We start from the raw sequence: 20,913 nt of genomic DNA, 5'->3' as shown, positions 1-20,913 counted from the left end.
TTCTGGCCACCTATTATGTGGGTGCAGTGGATGGAGAAAGGGACTCCTTGTCTCATCTCCACTTTGGCAAGTGAACCTAATCAGACATATATAATTTAGGAAACTGTTTGAAATCCTACTGAGCTGGTGGAAAAATTACAGCACTGATTCAGAGCTATTTCTTTCACAAAACAGACTAAAGAGCCACTGAAGAATCAACTCAATTTAATACAGACTAATTTTAATGAAGTGGCAGTGAAACCTAATTATAACCAGTCTCACTAGCTTCTCTGTCAAAACGCAGGGATGGAATAATCCACTTTTTTTTTTTTTTTTGGTATTCAGTCAAAACCATCTCAGCATTCAAAGGAAAAACAAATACGATGGTGTGATCTCAAAGTGTTCAGACCGCTGGACAGCAATGAGCTTTGACAGATGGCTAAGCTGAATTGCCAAATTTAAAAGATCATGAGTCAGGCCCCCAAAACAATGATGGTAGCTCAGACATCATGAGTTTAAAAAATTGGGTTCATTTTATTTGCTTTCTGGTTTTTAAGCCTTTAAACACACCAAATATTGAGAGACAAATCTCAAAAGTTGGGAACACTGCTAAGTTAAGTTAACACTGCTAAATTAAGACCAATTAGGACATTTCCGTACCACCAGCAGAAATTTAGGCTGGGTTTTTGGTGTGGGAACCTGTGACGCTACAGCAGGGCCTGAGTGGCAGCCCCTTGCAGCCAGCTGATTGGCCCATGCTGATATATAAACCAGGAAACCATTACAGGGAGTGGTCTGAGCTGCCTGCTTCCTCCCCCTTCAGACCTTGCCTTGCTGTGAACCTGACACCGGTTCATGTCTGACTCTGCTACTTGCCTCCTGTCTGCAATTCAGAGCCTCACTCTTGCTTCCTAGCATCCTGACTTGACTCAACCCCCCATCCGCTACTCATCTCTTCACCACAACTTGGTAGCTGATCCATGCAGGCTGGCTGTCCACGGCCCAGCCCTGACACTGGCTCTTGCTTTTCTGGTCACAAACACAGACTTTTTCAGGCATGCCAATTTTGTTTTAAATGAGCTGGACAAAGTTGAAGGTAAAAACAGAGGAGGATGTTTAGGAAAAGATTACAAGGCCTCTGTTAGTTCATTAGAAGATGGCAGTAGTCATATGCTGCATTTTCCGGTGGATGTGACTGAAATATTTACTAATTTCTGTGACAATTTGCCCCTAAGAGCCAACATGGACTATAATTAAATTGTTGCAGAATTTATGGCAGAAAGAACCCAGCATGTGTCCAGTCTAGAGGTTGAAGAGCACTACGTCTTGTCTAAAACAATCACTCTTAGCAGTAGCTGAAGCTTTGGGAGCTCTAGAAACGTTATTGTTAACTTCTCTTAACTGAAGATTTGCCATCAAATCACTTCCTGGAACGAAAAAGCATCTAAGTGATGTTGAAAAATTAATCCTCAGAAAAAGCCAAATGAGCTTCTATCAGAATTAACGTCTGTTTGAAAGATTTTAGCCAGAACTGCAAATGTGAAAGCTGCATACCTAATGCACTTTAGTTGTCCTTTCTTGTGCTAAGCATCCTTCTAAGTTTATATCTGGAAATCCCAAATACTTTGAGACAATCATTTGTGATGCTTCCACCTTCAAATTGGAAACTGACCATTTCCAGAAGGTGTATGCTTCTTTGGGGGTGGGCTGTTTTGTTTTGCTTTTTTATTTGCACCACTGGCTCACAGAGCTCTGTCCCATCACACATAGTGGATACAGCAGAATGTATAGTGTTATGTGCCAAGGGCATGCTTAACAACATTAAACTGAGAACAAGGGGGATGTGCCACTCAGTTGCATAAAAGGCCAATGTGTTTGTATCCATAAACTCCACTGATGGTATGGGAGTGTGGTCAAGATTAGCTGATGATGCCTGTTGGTGTTTAACAGTCTTGATAGTACAGGCCAGGGATGTTATACTGAGGTTAACTTGATTATTCTGTAATCTTGTATGAATTGATTATTGGTCACACAGGAGAACATTGAAGTTTTATTTGTATTCACTTGGGAGAATTACCCACTTTCCAGTGATTAAGGTAGATTGAATTAAGAAGAGGAGCTCTTACCACACCAGGAAAGGAGAAGGGGGGACTTTTGGGAGGGCTGTGCTCACTCATAACAGGAGACAAGGGAGAGGTCTCTCTCTGTTTTATTATTATTTGTATTACTGTATCACCTAGGAGCTCCACTCATGGACCAGGATTCTATTGTGCTAGGTGCTGGACAGACACAGAACAAAAAGACTGTCCCTGAAAACTTACGATCTTTATAGAGGTGGGAGAGCTGTGTTCCCCAACCCATCTCACCCTTGTTTCCCCTTACTTTAACCTCTACTTACCTCATGCTTATCAGGAGCGATGAAATTCAGTTGGCCATTTGAGTCATACAATATAGAGAAAGCAAGCTCAAGCACCTCCTGGAAGAACACAGTCATAAAGAAACCCATATTAGAAGTCCATAAGAAAGAGTCACACATTCACACCTTGCTCTCTTCCCTGCCAACAACTCAGAAGAAAACTGAAATACTTTACCGTATGCACCAGAATAAAATGATACTCACCTGAAATGCTACTTCATTTCCGGCCAATTCTGCCATGGTGCCAGCATATCACAAGAGACACTGACAACAGAACCAACACTGGTGCCAATGAGACTTAGGCAAGGCTAAAAATCGGAGTAGCAGTGACAGTGTGAGGTTCCAACTTAGCTTAGAGTTTGGGTTCTGGTTTGAGCTGTGCCATGGCTAGGGTCTGAGATCAGAGACACCAAAACCTCACAAAGCCATAGCCCCATAAGACAGATATCTCACAAGGACAATTCATTTTCTGATATTTGTGCCATCGTTGGTGCCAGAAATCTTACAGAATTATCCATTCTCAGGAGATTTCTGCCATTTTGATGCCATCTTAACCAGAACAGGCAAATGTGTCCCGTGCGGGTTTGGATCCAACCACACAGAGGGAAATCCCCAAAGAGCACAGAAGGCTTCCATAGCTGATTCTTTACCCTCCTCTCAGGGCCCACTCCCACCAGTGTAGGGGACATTTTGGGGATGGGAGGGTTCAAACAGACCTGCACTCTGGTGCTTCCCACTATCGTAACACCCTTTAGAGGGTCATTACAAGCTGGTGTAACATAAAGCAGCTCTGTAGCTACACAGAGTTGCCCTGAATAATATAAGGAAGGAAGGCAGAAACATGGTGAAAAGCTACCTGTGTGTTTCTCCTCACATGCACTTCCACTGTTGCCCCCAAGACTCTGCCCCACAGTATAACCACCTTCAAACTTTTCCACCACTCCACCCCCCGCCTACATCTCTACCCTCATTTCTTCTACTCTCGCTCCCCCACTCCTCATGTTCCAGCCCAAGCTTCTTTCCTCACTACCTCATTCAATTCCTTCCCATTTCAGATTCAGTGCCTTATTCCATGCTGTCCTCTCTGCATTGTACAGACTCCTAAATCAGGTGCTAACTCCCTACCTCTTCTCCTTTCAACCCCTTCTGAGAACTCAGGAGTCCCACAAAACCTACTAGCAATAACTCCTACCCTCCATGCTCTGCTCTTCAAAAATGCCACATCTGTGTGTCTACTCCGATTGTAAGATCTTTGGGTTGAGCAGCCGGGGTCAGTGTATGTGTGTGTGTAGAAAATCTGGCTCTTGCTTTTGTTTAACAGGTCATACTTGTTGCAAGTTCATGTAAGCTCTAGAGCTATATTATAAACTCCGACACAACACTGGGTACATAATTGGTGTCTAACAAATACTGTAATAATAAGGATAAATTAATAAGTTTCTCAATGTGGTTCACATTCTTATTTCCATTTCAAATGGTTTTAGAGAGCATATAGTGCTACAAATAAAAAATGTTAGCTCCTCCCATGCATCTATCTGAGATATTACTGTTTTTGTTGTTCAGTTATACAGATCTCAAATAAGTTTTTTTTTTTTTGAGGGAGAGGTTGGAAAGAGATGATCAGTTTTCTCCCCTATGTATCTGAACTGGAATTTTCAAAGGAGCCTAAGGGAAATAGTTAAGCATGCAACCTCTATTGAAAGTCAATGGGAATCAAGTTCCTTTGAAAATGCCAGCCTATGTAAATAAATAGTCAGCATTTATCAACAATGACCACACTGCTATCTAAGGTACTGTGGTATTTCCATATGCTGAAACTGGCAAGTAGATGTGGTATATCAGTTATTGTAGCATGTCTCAATATCAACTCTGACTAGTTTTAACCACACTCTAACAGTAATTAGTGAAGTGACTAGTGTAGCCTCTACTTGGTGGACTCAGAAATATATCCCTCCATATCATTGGCCCAGTTCTTTTTACCCCCTTGTTTCCTGGTCAGTGGCCCTATAACACTGATTGTCTTTACAGGCTCTCTTGAAGAAGGAGAGAAGAGAGGCATACAACAATTGTTCCTACACTGCTAGAAGCTACAGGAGCACTGCTTCCAACATTCACGATATTGAGGATCAATAATGAAACAACTGTAAATCTGTAGTGGTTATAGCAGATATACCAGGCCAGATTTGATCACAGGTACACAGAGCCAGAGTAGCTCCATTGACTTCAGTGGAGTTACTCCAGATTTACACTGGTGTAACAAGACCAGAATCTGGATTACAAACTTTAAGTTGCACCCTATACATACTTTCTGGTTGACCTGAAACTTCAGTATTACATGGCAGAAATTCTTGCTTTCCTCAGGGTGTGGGTATTATCTCAAACTTGCTGTATTTCTAGAACATACAAAAGGAGCTCTCTGGGTTAATTCCCAGAGGGAGCAACAGCTCCTGGCTCTACAGATGCACTCAGCTATCAAATTGTTTATAGTTCATGCAGTTATTTTCTGTGTTAGGCATGTCTCTTAAGCGTATCTTATTAAGAGTAATGACTGCATGCCAGAACCAAATTTACCTCTGCCCATACAAGCCTGGCCTTATTTCCTCTCAGAGTGTTATCAATTACTGACATCAGAAAATGCCAAGTCGTGAAACAAAATGTGCCAGGGAGGGAGCCTGTACTATGAAGCTACTGAATTTCCAGAAGGTCACCAACAAATCCTGTACATAGGACTGGGGATTGAAAGAACCAATAACAAACAGTATGATGCTCCAAGCTCAGCCTTTCTATCAGATATCTCCTTCTCAACATTCTCCAGCTAACTCGTCCCCTCAACTCGCCACCCGGGTTGAAGACCCCACTGGTAATGGATCCAGTCCTGGCTCCTACCTATATCCCTACATGCCATGCCCTGCAGTCATTGCCACGTCTTGCACCCATTTTGCTCTATTATCACTCACTTCTCTCCCTCTTTCCCATGTTCTTTCATTTGCCTTTTTGTCTCTTTTGTCTTTTTTTTGCTGTCTTACTTTCAGTGTTTCATTCAGTCCATTAAACTTTCTCATCATTATCTCCTTCCCTTTCTGCCTCCCTCTAAAAACCCAGTTCTCAACCTCTCTGTGTTCACTTCTCCCTTCTAACTCTTTCCACCAGCTCCTCTCTCTGTCCCAGATCCATCCTTTCTCTCACAATCCTTCCAATTTTCTCCCTACTTCCAACTCTGTTTCACTTCCTCCCCTGCACCCATTCCTTCATCACTTCTAACTTCTCCCTTTCCCTTGGTTTTGCTCTCCCTCCCTCTCTCTCTCTTCCTTTCTTCCCTGGTGAATTCTTCTCTGCCCCTTCCTGTATTTACAAGAGGAATCAATGCTTGGAACCAGAGATGTCTCTCTCATTGAAATAGAGTGTGAACACTCTGCTTAAAGTTACTGGCCACTCCCTGCTTCAGCCTCATGGGGAATCCTTTACAGAAGAGATGTGAGCAGATCTCCTCTCCCACAATGTCTGCTTGCCTCTCTGGCTGCTATACCTGGTCCCATTGTGCAGGCCAATCAGAGACCGGATCAGGGAGCGGGGCAGCTTTTGATGATCAGATTTGCTACTGGTTAATTGTTATGCTGCAACTGCCTAAGGCTGAGGAGCACAAGCAATCACATGCAGCTGAAACTACCATGTGAGTGTCCTTCCATCTCATTGTGAGTGGTCTCATGGTTCCTACAGCCCACATCACAGGTTGGGAACCACAGGCCTATTAAGTCAATGCCAGGGCAGGATGGTTCCCACCGTATACTACCTAGAATGTGTGCTGGTGTTCTTGTTCTGTGATAACCAAGGAGAAATCAAAGAGAACAGATGTTTCTGAAGAACGGAGAAGTAAGTAAATTAATTTCTGCTCACTAAAAATTCTCTACAGATGGAGAAAGTAAATAAGGAAGTGTTATTTACTCCTTCACATAACACAAGAACCAGGGGTCACCCAATGAAATTGACAGGCAGCAGGCTTAAAAAAATCGAAAGTAAGTATTTCATCACACAATGCACAGTCAACTTATGAAACTCGTTGCCAGGGGATGTTGTGGAGGCCAAAACTACAATGGGGTTCAAAAAGATTTAGATAACCATTGATGGACCTATTCTCCATGAACTTATTAGCCTGGATGGGAAGAGATGGTGTCCCTAGCCTCTGTTTTTCAGAAGCTGGGAATGGGCGATAGGGGATGGATCACTTGATGATTACCTGTTCTGTTCATTCCCTCTGGGGCACCTGGCATTGGCCACTGTCGGAAGATAGGACACTGGGCTAGATGGGCCTTTGGTCTGACCCAGTATGGCCGTTCTTATGTTCTTAAACCTGCAAGTCAGCAAATGGAAGGGATGGCTGGGGAATACCCATGGCTAGATGAACATGTCTCTCATACTTCCTTGTTAAATGGCTTTTAAATCAAATACAATTCATTTGCATAAAATATATTAATATTATATGAGAGGCACAAATGAGCCTAATAGTGAGCCTTAAAAATTGAACCCAATTTAAAAAGTGAGCAAGATTAAACAACCATGGATTCAAGTCTGCTTCTATCAAGCCATTCCAGTTTCATATGGCATCAAAATTCCAGTTCAGCTTTGTTCCTATTTATTTCTAAATGATCCCACTGGAAGAATAAGGGCTGATGTTGGCCAATGGAGAAATGATGAAGCTACTGTTAAGAACATTCTGCCAATTCTATTCCTGTGTGTAACACTGTCATTCTCTCATTTAATTTTCTTTTCTGCCTATGAATACACATTATATATAGCAAGCACCTTAATGTGTATTCGCTCTCTCTCTCTCTTTCTCTCTCTCCTCTGAAGGTGTCCTTTTAAATCCTCTCTTCAACTGTGAAACTTCAACCCATGCTCCGTGCTTTGTAAATACAAAGAAAACAGGGTTTGTGAGATTTTGATACATCATTCTCAGCTGTCAAACTAAATTAAATTAAAATTTATCTAAGCAGTGCTGCAATATTCTGCACAGACTATTAAAATGTTGCAGACATTGTGCATACAGTCTGTATTACACAATAACTAACCTTCCAAATTCTGTTATTCCTAAAGCAGAAAATGAGGACATGGAAAAATCAACATCATAAATGGAGTAATGACAAAGATTACTACAGTCTGTACCAAAAACTGAATTCAACAGCTATGGATGTAATTATGTTACCTATCAATTCCTGTCCTCCACGTCTTTGGTTAGCAGCTTTATGTCAGTCTATTGCAATTTTACCCTAGGAAATGGATCATTACTGACTGCTGAGGGCATACAAATCTGTAGCCCTTCTATTTAGCATTAAACTCTACTTAAACACTGCTGCTTTATAAAGATGACAAATTTTCATCACCCACTGTATGGTTTCTGTCTTTGTTTTTGTGGACAAATGAATGCCAAGATAAGGAAGCACTAAAAATACTTTATATATATCATATAGTTGCCACAGCCAAATGCTGTTGATGTCTCAGATGCAGCAATAAGTAGGAGCTGTGTGCAATCTATTGCGTGTACGTGTGTGTTTGTGTTCTGATTCAGAAAATTAACCAGGAAAATGTTTCCTTTCTTTTTTTGGTTTGGTTTTGATTTTCATTTGATAAGGCTTTTCATTTTCAATTAGGATTATCCTATAGTGAAAGAAGATGAGGCTAAACTCTGTATTTCAAAATGACTATTTTGCTCTATGAGCCAAATACAACTGATACTAATTACCTGTGTGGGAAACATACGCAAACAGAGCTTGAGATGGTCTGTCTCTCCAGCCATCTTGCACTCATCAGCGTAGTATCTTAGAATCAGCCATTGAGGGAACAGCTAGTTTCAGCTGTCTCTACCTGTCCTCATCTCCTTCTCATTGTAGGAAAAGACCAGAGGTGGGAAGGGACAGACAAAGGTACATTGCAATGGTTACGGGGGGAAGCTTTCACTGCACCCATCCCCACGGTGCTTGGCTCCAGATCTGTCATTAGTTCTGTGCTTTCATGAACATTAAACACACACATTTTGTTTTCAAAATTAAACACTACTGAAGTAAGAAATCCTATTTTTAATATTTTATGCTTCAGAATCTTTCTAAGCATCACAACTAGAGGTGGATCCAAAGCAGAACTTCAAAATATTCCTAATTTCAGGCGTTGACAGATTCAGATTCAAATCCCCTGGCTAGAACCCTGTGGTTTCAAGTCAGATCCAAAGCAATGAGGGTCTTATTCCCCCACTGAAATTCATATGCAGCACAAGTTGATGGAAGACTCATGAATATACCTATTGGCCAGGGATTTCCACCTTTAAAGATGGCATAATTTCCCCAAGATCATTGGATCTCCCAAGCTCTCGTAATTGAGAATTAACTTCTCAGCAAAAAAACAAAAACAAACACCAAGATTTTAGCACTATGAAACCTGAACACTAGCGCTAGCTTCAGCTTCTTGACCCCAAACTCTGAAAAATATCCTAAGCCTAATCTGGATCTGAACACTGCCTCCTGTTCTCAATCTCACTGAATGCATCATTGCTTCCGTAAAATTCAAATATCACATGGCATCCTTTCATCAGCATCATTTCATACCTGAAATCTGAAATTACTATAAACTGGACATAAATTGTATTTTTGCTGTGTGACAGGGATGCAGTGACAGATTCATCAGAGAATATGGAAAGCACAATTTATTTGTTTAATGAGGATAATGTTTCAGAAGGTAACATCATTAGGCCACTCATCATTTTACTGCTACTCTGTTAGACTCCCTAGAACCCAGCAGGAGCCGGCACTCCTGATCACTTCTCCGTATGTGTTGTGTTTATCCACAATTATCACAATGCACAGATGCCATGAAAGTTAAACATAGGGTTGAGCCCACTCGAGTAGGCTTGTCTAATAATTTGACTCACATGGTCCCAGATTAAAACAGAAAAAGACAGAAAAATAGAGAAAGAGAGAGAGAGAGAGAGAGAGTGTGTGTTCACATACAAATGGATTTGCAGCAAGCCAGAATGCAGTTATTTCAGGAAAGGTCAAGTTCACCGTCTTTGTATTCTGCAGAGTGAACATTTATAATAATTTGAAAGTCATACCTTGTTTTGTTTAAGAGCACCTTTCTCCTTCATGTGAGGGCAGTCCTTCCCTGTCACAACTGCTTTTATATCTGCCACAGGTACTGCAGTCAAAAAAAGAAAATGAGTGTAACCAAAAAGTGTAAGAGCTGTGCTGTCAATCAAGAGGCAAAACTGATGTGTCAAAAATTCCAGCTATTATGCCATTACCAGAGTCTGCTGTGAAAAAGGAAACTAAGCAAAACAACTGAAACAGGCATCACTGAGCCTTAACATAATGGATTGAAGTTTCACATGTCCAGATGGAAATGTGAACTAGGATTCTGCTTTCTCCCTCTTGTTGAGACTTTTGATAGAAAATGGATTTTGTGTAGATATGTATAGGGTTTATGTACACTCACACCTCTAGACCAGAGGTTCTCAAACTGTGGTCCACGAACTCCATTCAGGTGGGCCGCGAATAGTTCCCTCTAAGGTGCGCGCCTGGGCGGCCGCACACAAGAGAATGAAGGGCCACCCACCTAATTAATGGAACCGCGCAAGAGTGGCTCCACTACTTAGGTGCCTGGACCCTGGAGAAGATGCACATGTAAGGTGAGGTGGTGGCCTGGGGGAGAATAAGGGGTAAGTGGCAGGAGGCAGTGGGGTGAGAAGAGGAGAGGGGAGGAATTTGGAACATGCAGGGCTGCAGTGGCCAGAGAAAGAGGTGACTTTCCCCAGCTCCAGGGCTGCGGCTGCCAGGGAGAGACGGCCTTCCTTCCCAGCATCAGCTCTGTGGCTGGGGAGAGAATCCCCTCCTTCCCAGCCCCAGGTCGGGGGCTGCTGCAGCAGAGGAGAGAGGGCACATCCATCACATTAGGAAGGTAAGACTACTGATATTAAAATATGAGTTGTGTGCTTTTATTTGTAGAACAAAAAAAATGTTAATTGTTGTTACTTTTTTTAATATAGCGCTTTTATCTAAAGCATTTTACAATAGTTAGCTAACAGTACAAACAACATTTGGAATGATCATTAAGTGGTCTGCCGAAACCCTCAGCAATTTTCAATTGGTCTGCAGAAAAAAAAGTTTGAGAACCACTGTTCTAGACAACATATAGCATGTATCTGTCTTATTAATTTAGATATAACTTTTTCATGTTGTTTTACACTTTATCAATGACTGACTGCTCAATCACACACTTGTGATTTTGATGGGGAAACTATATAAAGCTTAGAATGCCCATCCATCACTGTTTTTAAAAAAAAATCATTTTTAAAGTAAATTCATTAAAAAAAGTTTTGAAAAGTTTCACTTGTCACTGTCTCTCCAGGAGTAAACTTGGTAAGGTCACTAGAAGACAGAGATAAATGCATCAGTGCTTCAAGTGGAAGTCAATTTTCCGGCAGTAATTACATTATGGAAAATCTATATATTCTAAATATAATATGGTCAGTGAATGACAGAAAGCTTCTACAATCTATAAATAACCCATTATCTTGTGACTTTGGAAAAGGATCATATGGAGCAGAATAATAACATGAAAGTCTGTCATTGCTTGAGCCCTGAAACTCTCTAACGGGAATGCAACAGTAGAGAATGCAGTTTTCCCCCAATGGACTCAGCAGCAGAAAAACATATTTTATGTATTATATATGTGTCTTCTCTAGCCAAGACAACAGGCTGTTGTATCACTCACAGCGTTATGGTTGAAAAGACAACACAAAATATTAAAATACAATGTAATTTTAATGGATTTTTTTTTTTTACACAGAGTAAACTATAAGCAGCAGAAATTATTCCTGGGGTTTTCCATTCAACCTCTCCTCCTTCGGTCTACTTTAGGGTTTTATAGTGCCACCCATCACTGGAGTATCTAAGCAACTTCCTCATAGCAAAGATAGTGATAGCCGTAGCAAAGTCCCTAGTAGACTCCATGAAGTCATTGGCACTTTTCTCTTTTTTAGGGTCAACACTCTGCTTGGGGTAGTTTTTTTGAGGGACTGGGAGGATTTTGGGAATAAAAGGGAGTGTCTGAGTTGTGAGTATCACTTATGGTGAAAAGACTTTCTCTAAACTGAAGGCTTTGTAACATTTCCTAAAGATGGCCAGGCTCTGAAGTCACCTGGTCTCATCTGGAAGGTTGTTCCATAGCCGGATCCTCTCTACTGAGAATTTTGGTTCTCAGATCTCATATGCTTTGCCCTGGGTTTTGTGATCTGTATTGTCCCAGGAGTATGCAGCTGTCATGGTGATTCATAAGTCAAAATTTGGTTTTTGATGTAGCTGGGGCTTGATCCATTAATCGCTTTGAAAATTAAGGCCATTGCCTTAAACTGGCACAAAAAGCTGACAGGGAGCCAATGGAAGATCTTGAGCATGGGTCTGACGTGGCCTAAGCCATAGAAGAGGTGGGCAGCTGCATTTTCACCTCTTCTATGCTGGAGCCCATGCATAATCTTCACATTCAGCTTCAGATACAATAAGTCACAGTATTCCAGCCTGGATATGACCAATGCATGGATTATTGTGGCTAGCTCCTCATCTGGGAGGAATGGACCAAGTTTCCTAGCAAACTGGATATGAAAGAAGACATTTTTGAGAACTGATGGGACCAGTTAATCCAAACTTTGTGAGCAGCCAAAGAGAACTCCTCTCTCCACAAGCCACCTCAGTCTCATTTTCCTTTCCCTCATTCCCTTTCCCCTACTGGTTCTCTCCCTTCTGCATTGGAGAATGGGAATAGAGAAGGACCACTGTGTGTTCCCCTTCGCTCACCGGATGGGCAGGAGGAGCAAGAAGGCTTGGAGAGCTGAATGTGGAGAGCACAGTAATCTTTATTTCTAGGAGAGTGTAGGTCAGTACACTCGGATGGTAGCAGATCTCTGTAGTCCACATTATATATAGGGTGACTCAAAAACTAGGGAGACTGCACTTGGTCTTGAACAGTAGCACCTTATTGGGCTCTATTTACATGAGTCGGATTGTTCTCATGTTCCATTTAAACTAATTCCTAATGTAATGGCTGTTGTGGTAATATATGTGTCCCCCTCAGCCTGAAAAGTCTGTGACACTCAAGGAATGGTGGCCTTCCCTCAAATTCTGTCACTATCTAATTCACTTGGTCATCCAACATACAAATTTTATGGAGGATGGGGCCCAGTCACTAGAGCCACAGTTCAAGAGTGGGGTTCACTGCCTCATCTTTCACTCCAAAGCTACTGTAATATTTTTGCCCTATTTCTCTAACTGCAGAGCAAACAAATAGCTTTTCCCAGCACCAATGCTTTAGTGCAACGATCAGAAACCCTGTCCTAGATTCTGACAAAGGACTCCAGTAAAAGCACGAAACAACCTTGAGGCAATTCTGTACAGCAATGAAAATAAGTGAATGTGACTGTAAAATGCCACTGTTATGTGACTCCAGTTAGGTGTGTCACTCTCCCAGGCCAGCACAAAGCAGCACCCAGACATTTTTATGGGATGGGGGCAGAACAAAGATTGTGATTTCATTATCCCAAAGGTTTGTGTTACACTGATTTATTTTTATTAATCAATTAAGAAGTTTAGGTTATTAAGTTACAGTAACTCCTCACTTAACGTTGCAGTTATGTTCCTGAAAAATGCGACTTCAAGTGAAACAATGTTAAGCAAATCCAATTTCCCCATAAGAATTAATGTAAATGGGGGAGGGGGGGGTTAGGTTCCAGGGAAATTTTTTTCACCAGACAAATGATTATCACACATATATACACACACATACATACATACACACACACATATATATATATACACACACATACATACACACACAGTACAATTTAATACTGTACACAGCAATGATGATTGTGAAGCTTGGTTGAGGTGGTGAAGTCAGAGGGTGGAAGAGGGTGGGATATTTTCCAGGGAATGTCTTACCGCTAAATGATGAACTAGCTTTTGGCTGAGCCCTCAACGGTTAACCCATTGTTGTTAATGTAGCCTCACACTTTCCAAAGCATCATGAATGGAGGGAGGGGAGACAGCATGGCAGACAGAGACAGAGACACACATCCTGTGTGAGAGGAGATTGCCCCTTTAAGTACACTGACCCCATTCTAAGTACATTGCCTTTTTAAGTAGATTAGCAAGTTGAGACAGCAGCTGCTCCCAGGATGCTCCCTCCGTCCTGATCCCTGTCGTGTGGTCCCCCCCGCCCATGGAGGTGAGGTAAGTGAGGTGCAGGAATAGCGGAGAGGGGGACACCCTGACATTAGTCCCCTTCTCTCCCTCACCCCTGCACAGCAAGCAGGAGGCTCCCGAGAGAAGCTCCAAGGCAGAGGGCAGAAGCAGCACACGGCGGGGGGTGGGGGAGGGACAGCTGAACTGCCCGCAATTGGTAGCCTGCTGGGCGGCTGTCGCACAGGGAACTTAGGGGAGTGGGGAGCTGATGTGGGGCTGCCAGTCCACCCTGGTTTCAAGCCCCCCCCCCATTAGCTCCAACAGGCTGCTCTTCCTGCAAGCAGTGGACAAAGCAGGTGGCTGCCAAACGACGTTATAAGGGAGCATTGCACAACTTTAAATGAGCATGTTCCCTAATTAATCAGCAATGTAACGTTAGCTGGGACGACGTTAAGTGAGGAGTTACTGTACTTCTCTCTTAGTTTCCAGGCTGGAGAAATTCCCAGAGTCTGCGGAATTATTCTTCACTAAAGAAGCAGAACAAACGTGTATGATCTTTACTCACAGATGACTGATACACTAATGCCAAGAATGACTAATGCCAAGAATGACAAGAGTGACATGCTCTGTTGATTGGACACAGAGGAGGACACATAACACACATTGAAAAGAGAGAAGTTACACCACTTCTCAGAATAGTGTATCATTTAAGCGCATGCAACCATTATAATCAAGCTAGTTGTCTCAACTTTTGAAAAAGACCTTCATCTTCTTTCCATTATGGATTTATCTCCCAGATCCTAGACAATTTACAGCAGCAGGAACAGCTGTATTCATTTATAAAAGGTGCTTCTGAACAGGGGTGGCTCCAGGCACCAGCATGCCAAGCGCATGCCTGGGGCGGCAAGCCACGGGGGGCGCTCTGCCGGTTGCCGTGAGGGCGGCAGGCAGGTTGCCTTCGGTGGCATGCCTGCGGAGGGTCCGCTGGTCCCGCGGCTTCGGTGGACCTCCCGCAGGCGTGCCGCCAAATCCGCGGGACCGGGGACCTCCCGCAGGCAAGCTGCCGGAGGCAACCTGCCTGCCGTGCTTGGGGCGGCAAAATACCTAGAGCCGCCCCTGCTTCTGAGCCTACTATTCCAAACTGATTTTATTTGACATCTGCAGTCTGATGACGCAGTGAGAATGAATCGTGTTACTATGGAGGAAATGTATAACACTTCTAAGCTAAAAGTTCATAGGAAGACTCGTCTGAACCCAGAGTATGCATTCCTCATACACACTTTCCAAAACTTGAGAGTGATACATGAACACATCAAAAAAATGTCCACGCTTACTATCTGTGGCCTGCCCCCATCATGGAGTCCTGGAATATCACGTAACCATTAGTGTATATGTTCTCACAACCCCCATGAGGTAGAGGAGAATTATTATCCCTGTTTTACAGATGAGGAAGCGAAGCAATAAGAGATTAAACAATCTTCTCAGGGACACAGAGGAAGGCTGTAGCAGAGTCTGGAATTGAACCCAGGCCACAAGAGCAGATCTATGCCACCCAAGGATTTGCAAAGACAAGATCTGGCCACTCATTTTGGGTTTCATAATAAGATGAAGCTAAACAAGAGAATTGAGGTGAACAATCCAAATGATGGTATAAATTGACTGGAACTGCTCACATCCTTCTGGGTAGAGCTGCCATTGGATAGCCCTGAAAAAATACACACTTTGCAAGCTCTACCATCACTGCAGTCTGACAAACTCTTTATAGACTGCCCAGAGGTCTGTATTTGAGAAGAATGCTTGTGACAAGATATACCTTAACCAGAGGAGGCATGGCATACTGGGCCCACTAATGGAGATATTTATATTGCATTGTCTTAAAAGCAAATAAGTAACTTAAAAATTAACTAAAGAAGAGCCAGCACATTTACATGACTTACATTTATCCTGCAAAGAATCATGGGGAACTTCTCCCTGTGGACTTTCTTCCAAATCTCCGTAGTGCAAGACCTTGTGATTGGGCGATAATCGACAATACCAAAATTTGTCTGATAAAATAACACATTGAAAAAGGTTATCATCTGTTTTCATCTTCATCACCAATAGCACAGGAGAAAAGTTATTCATTTCATACACTAAACTGCAGGGAAGTAGAATTATGTAATGGTTAAAGAATGTGTGATGTGTTCTGAGGAGGGCAAGGACTTTGCCTGTTCACAATAATTCACTTAATTAAGAAGAGTCTTTGAACTGGTCCGCTTGCAGCATTTTTATTTTCATTCAGCCACCATTTACGAAAACCAGTGTTAAACAAGAACAACTTCCTTAGTTTTAAACTCTTCTGGGAAGAGACTTGGGCTAAGGTTTTCAAGAGAAACTAGTGACTTTGGGTGCCTAACCTGAGATGCCTTTGAGGGGACTGTTTGGAAAAAGTGCAGAGTGCTCAGTAATTGAGAACCAGACCCATTTAAGATGTCTCAAATGGAGCACCCCAAAATGACTATTTACATTTGAAAACTGTGGCCCTTCCTTTCTGACATGCTTTATAAAGCGCCATGTACATTTACTGTGATACAGAACATAATAATAATTTTCCTATGGTTTCAATAACTACATCACCAAGACCCTTATTCTATAGATAACAAATAAGTCATTACTTTGTATGTCCACAAGTGCATATTGTTTGTCTTTTTTTCATTTTTGCCTTCTCTCGGAGCCCAAGTACATTTACACTTCTTCCCATTTTCAGCTTCTTCAGTTATTATTCCTCTTAACAATATTTGCCAAGAATTGCTACCACTAATATTTGCTTGCACAGCCAGACTAAAATTCTAGCTAATGTACAAGGTCATTGCCTGCCAATTCCCTTTCTGAAAGGATAACTCCAGACTACTACCCAGGTACCAACCGTACCACAGCACCTCTAATAAACAGACCACAGTATGCTGTCAAAAATGCAATTTTGTTACACCTGAACTATGATTCTCCTAAAACTTTGAGCAAGGTTGGACAAAATGTTGGTTACAATGCTAGTGGCTGCTAATGGCTTGTCTACATCAGCCCTCCCATCATTTCTATCACCAGTGGAGCGGCACCCATGCTGAGAAATTTTAGGGGAAAAGGCTAGCATAGAGAGAGCCCCAGAGTACCATACTAGCACACTGGCTTCATGAGCCCGACATTTTTAGGAATCCTGTAAGCCCCACTGTCCATGCTTTAAAATAAATTAAACAATCATCTAATGGAGAGACATGATTAAACATCATAGATCTTTTAAACTGTGCATGTGAACCCCCCTTTTAGCTATTTTTCACTGTGTATTAGCTTTTTTCACTGAGTAAATGTGCAAAGATGTTTGGAAAATAATAAATGCAAATATGTTTCCATTTATGTACCGCCTTCTCCTGAAAGAACTCAGGGCACCTTATGAACTATGGTGAGAGAGTCTGATTTCAGTTATACAAGCATAAATCTGGAGCAACCCCAGAGTTAATTGATTTACGTTTGTGTGCACAGGTTTAGAGTCTCGTGCTACATACATAAAGTGCCACTGAAACACAGCTATCCCTGGGATGGAAGGCTGCAGGTAACCAGCACATAGTGTGTTGCACAGCACTGGGGAGAAGGGAAATTGTCGTTGAGAAACCAGAAGTCTCTATGCCTACAAACATGTTATAGGGGCTTCATAAGAGACCAGATAGGGCCCTCAGTTTATATGGTCTTATATGAAGGACCCATAATAAACTGCTTGGCATTCAATTTATGAGTCTTGGAAGAACATATGGTGAATGAATTCTCCCTGGATTTGAACATCTGGTTCCAGGTAGTTTTACCAGAAATGTTTCAAACCTAATGCTTAGAAAAAACATATCCTAACCCCATCCAGCACTGGAACAATTTGTTTTTTTCGTTCATAAAAGAGGCAGTCCTATTAAATACAGTATCAGAATATAATCTCTAGCTCTAATAGCAACCTCATCTATTCCTGAGACAGTTTTACAATTTTGGACAGTACAGGAGAATATGGCTAGCAATTTCTTATGATTAAAAAAATCCTTTCTTCCTATTGAAACTCAGCATGGCCTTACTATAGTCTCAATACCTTTGGGCACTGAGTAAATGGATAGTGTCAATGAAGACAATTAGTATGAAACATGGAGAGAATCATCAAAGACTATGCACTGGAGTTACTAAAGGAGCTAAAATGGACCAGATCATTAACATACTAATGACTAGAGCATTTTAATAACTTTCTTCCAGCCCCAAATATCTAAAAAACAAAACAAAAAGAAAATAGAAATGCGAGTGCTTACTCCTTTACATTATTTTTAGGAAGCAATGGTTTTAAACTAAGAAAGCCTAGCTAGGAAGGCCAATAAAATGATTCCCAATGTCAAAAGGATAACTAAAGAACTAATAATCATAGACTGCTGCTCATAGTGTGTCCAGTGCAGCTCTCTAGGAGTCTTATTCATAATTGCCACCATGGCAAAACTTTGCTGGCAGGGGAAATGATTTAAATAAGACCTGCAAAAGGAACTACTGATATTCTGTCAGCTGTATGGTTCCAATGACCATACTACCCAGGCCGAGAGAAGGGCAACCAATATATTAACAATTGAGAACAGACCTTGTTTTCCTTTTGGGTCTTGGTACACCCATCACAGCTACAGACAACTGGTTTTCAGTTTGATGCACCATCTTTAGGGATTTCCGCCTAACGAGGGATCATGTTGGTTTATGGGAGTTGTGTGAAGTAGTGCAGGTCCTTTTTTACTACATGGTAGGTTTAGTAAATGTTTTGATGCACTTGTTTTTTAAACTAAAGGGTAAATTAAAAAAGGTCCCAAGCAAAATGGTGCCAAGTAATAAGAAAAAGAGAGGACACCATGTTTATGGTTAGGGCACAAGAAACACTAAGCTGACAAAAATGCATTTTTTGTCTTCCAGCTCCAAATACCTACAAACAAATGAAAAGAAAATACAAGTGCAAGTTCTTACTCCTTTAAATCATTTTTAGGAAGAAGCAGTTTTAAATCAAGAAAGCACAGCTAGGAAGGCCTGTAGAGCCTTTAAAAATGATTACCATGGTATCCAGGTACTATGCCAGGATTTAAAAGACTGGAAAGGAATTTCAAAATGGAATTTCAACTCTGCACTCTGTAGAGTTGTGGGTCTGTGCATATATCTAGAGAATTTTTCTCTTCCTTGGTGAAATGGTCAGATCAAAATTGGGCAGCTTGCATTTTGCCCTGAACACTGTTAGTCTTAGGCTGAGTCTGATTTCCCTTGGTAGAGATGCTCCATAGTCTATGGCCCTTTGCTGAGATGCTGGACACAAGACCCTTAATTTTTCATCTAATGTTATACATGCACTGATAAAACTTTTATTTAGAATGGGTGGCGTTGTGATAACTGGGTGTATACATTTACCCTAATTGTTAGCCTAACTGGTAAAAAGTGGGTAACGGTTCAAGAATTATCACCATGAGCTGTTACATAAAACTACTTAAGAAAAGATGTGAGGAGAAGACAGAAAGATTAAGCTAATTTAAACAAAAAGAGTTTACTGATACCACTCAAGGACTGTGTTAAAATTGTGACTGGGAAACCAGAGGAGTAGAGGATCAGAAATCAGTGGACTAAAATTGGTGCCTTGGAAATTAGGCTTAATTGGTGGGTGAAATAAACAGTGGATGGATTATTCCACTCATCACCTTTTTGGGGCCCTTAAAAAAAGAGACTTTGGGGGAGAAAAATAAAACTTTTTGCCATCACCGTGGGAAGGGTTGTTGCTGTGACACCAGACCTTGATATTCCAGGGAGGATGTTTGATTATCATTGCTGCCTCAGTGAGGACCCCAGCCTGATACAGGTGAAATCTTGCTGTGTCTTCCCCTCCTTGCATGTTCCTTTTCATCCCCAATCCTCTTCCTCCTATTCTCTCTTTCTCTCATCTTTTCATCTGATCCTGAGATTAACTGTATTGCACAGCACTAGCATGGTGAAATGAGATGGCCCATCCAGAAATGCTCAGCCTGGGAAGGACCAGTGAAGGATAGGAACCTGACCAGACCAATCGGATGGAATCCCTGAACAACAAAGTGAGCCAGAGTCCAGAACATCTGCTATCATAGCCAACCTGCCAGCCCAAAGCATCCATCCATGAGTGAGCAGTCACCCTCTATCCTAAGAACATCAACAAAAGCCATATTTCCCCGATCTTTACTATTCTATCTCTTCTCTCCCTTCTGCATCTGTCCATGTTTTTAAAAGCAGGAAAGACTCAATATTTAACAGAAATAACCCTTTCCTCCCTTCCAAGGAGAACTGTTCCACTGAAAAGAGACTTTAACCAGTATTTACCATCTCTGCAAAGGAACTTTAACAGGTGTTTGTTTTTCATAATCAGCCAATTTCAATGTTTTTGCCTTGTTTTGATTTTTTTCTGTTCTTTTTCCTTTTCATGTGTTCCAATCAATACATTTCTAACCTGTAGCAAGAACTGCCTAATTGCACTTTGTATTGTATTAAGCAGGCTGAGGTCTGTATATCAAACCAAAACCTTATTTAAAACTGTTTAATACTGGACAGTTTCAGGGTCATGTTCACACCTTTAACTCTTTGGGCCCATAAATTCATCTAAATTAATACAACAGTAGTTTCTGGGAGGATAACTTGTTGCTATAAGAAACAGTATTGAGTGACAAAGAAGGGCCATGATTTATTTGTACTCACAACTACCATGCTATTAAAACCTCCTAGACAGTTCTTAAGTCTGGTTTGCTCACTCTCATTGAATTACTGGTGTTATTAGGAATACCAGCTTGATTACTAAGATTACAACTAGATAGATAATACAGTTCTCACAGTGCCTTCCATCTGAGAACCTCAGAGAGCTTTAAAAACACTAATGACCTGATCTTGGCACCGAAGTACAATAAGTATTATTTTCCCCATGTTTACAGATGAGGAAACTGGAGGACACAGGGCTTAAAATGGCTTTGCCCAAAGTAATTTAGAAAATTTGAGGCCGAACTTGGAATAGAACACAGATCACCTGATTCCCAGTCCTCTGCCCTAACCTTAACTATTGTTCCTCCCTAGACCTATAAACTGGAAAAGATTAAATCCACTCATTTTCCATTGGCTCATTTTATCATCACTTTACGTCACTACGCCAATATCCTCTGGGCTTAACTCACTCCTCTGTGTGTCAGTGGGTAGAATTTGCAGTCCCATCCCAAAATTCAGGCAGGACAGGCAGCTATCCATCAAGCATCTTGCCTGGCTGGGCCAGGT

General features: G+C 41.6%; 1 protein-coding gene across 6 annotated transcripts in view; it reads right to left on the bottom strand.

The window, feature by feature from the left end:
* The window catches only part of ELMO1 (engulfment and cell motility 1), a 459,394-nt gene that overhangs the window by 6,606 nt on the left and 431,875 nt on the right, over window positions 1–20,913 (bottom strand). For all 6 annotated transcript variants that reach the window (XM_045005400.1, XM_045005399.1, XM_045005401.1 and 3 more), the window contains 3 exons: window positions 15,552–15,659; window positions 9,495–9,577; window positions 2,378–2,455 (listed from right to left, as the gene is read on the bottom strand). In XM_045005400.1, the coding sequence (XP_044861335.1) occupies window positions 2,378–2,455; window positions 9,495–9,577; window positions 15,552–15,659 (269 nt within the window). The remainder of the gene's footprint in view (window positions 1–2,377; window positions 2,456–9,494; window positions 9,578–15,551; window positions 15,660–20,913) is intronic.

This window comes from Mauremys mutica, chromosome 2 (genome assembly GCF_020497125.1).
Source record: "Mauremys mutica isolate MM-2020 ecotype Southern chromosome 2, ASM2049712v1, whole genome shotgun sequence".
In the NCBI taxonomy this organism is placed as follows: domain Eukaryota; kingdom Metazoa; phylum Chordata; order Testudines; family Geoemydidae; genus Mauremys; species Mauremys mutica.
Note: the sequence above shows the minus strand (reverse complement) of the source record. Positions and strands in the feature narration are given on the sequence as shown.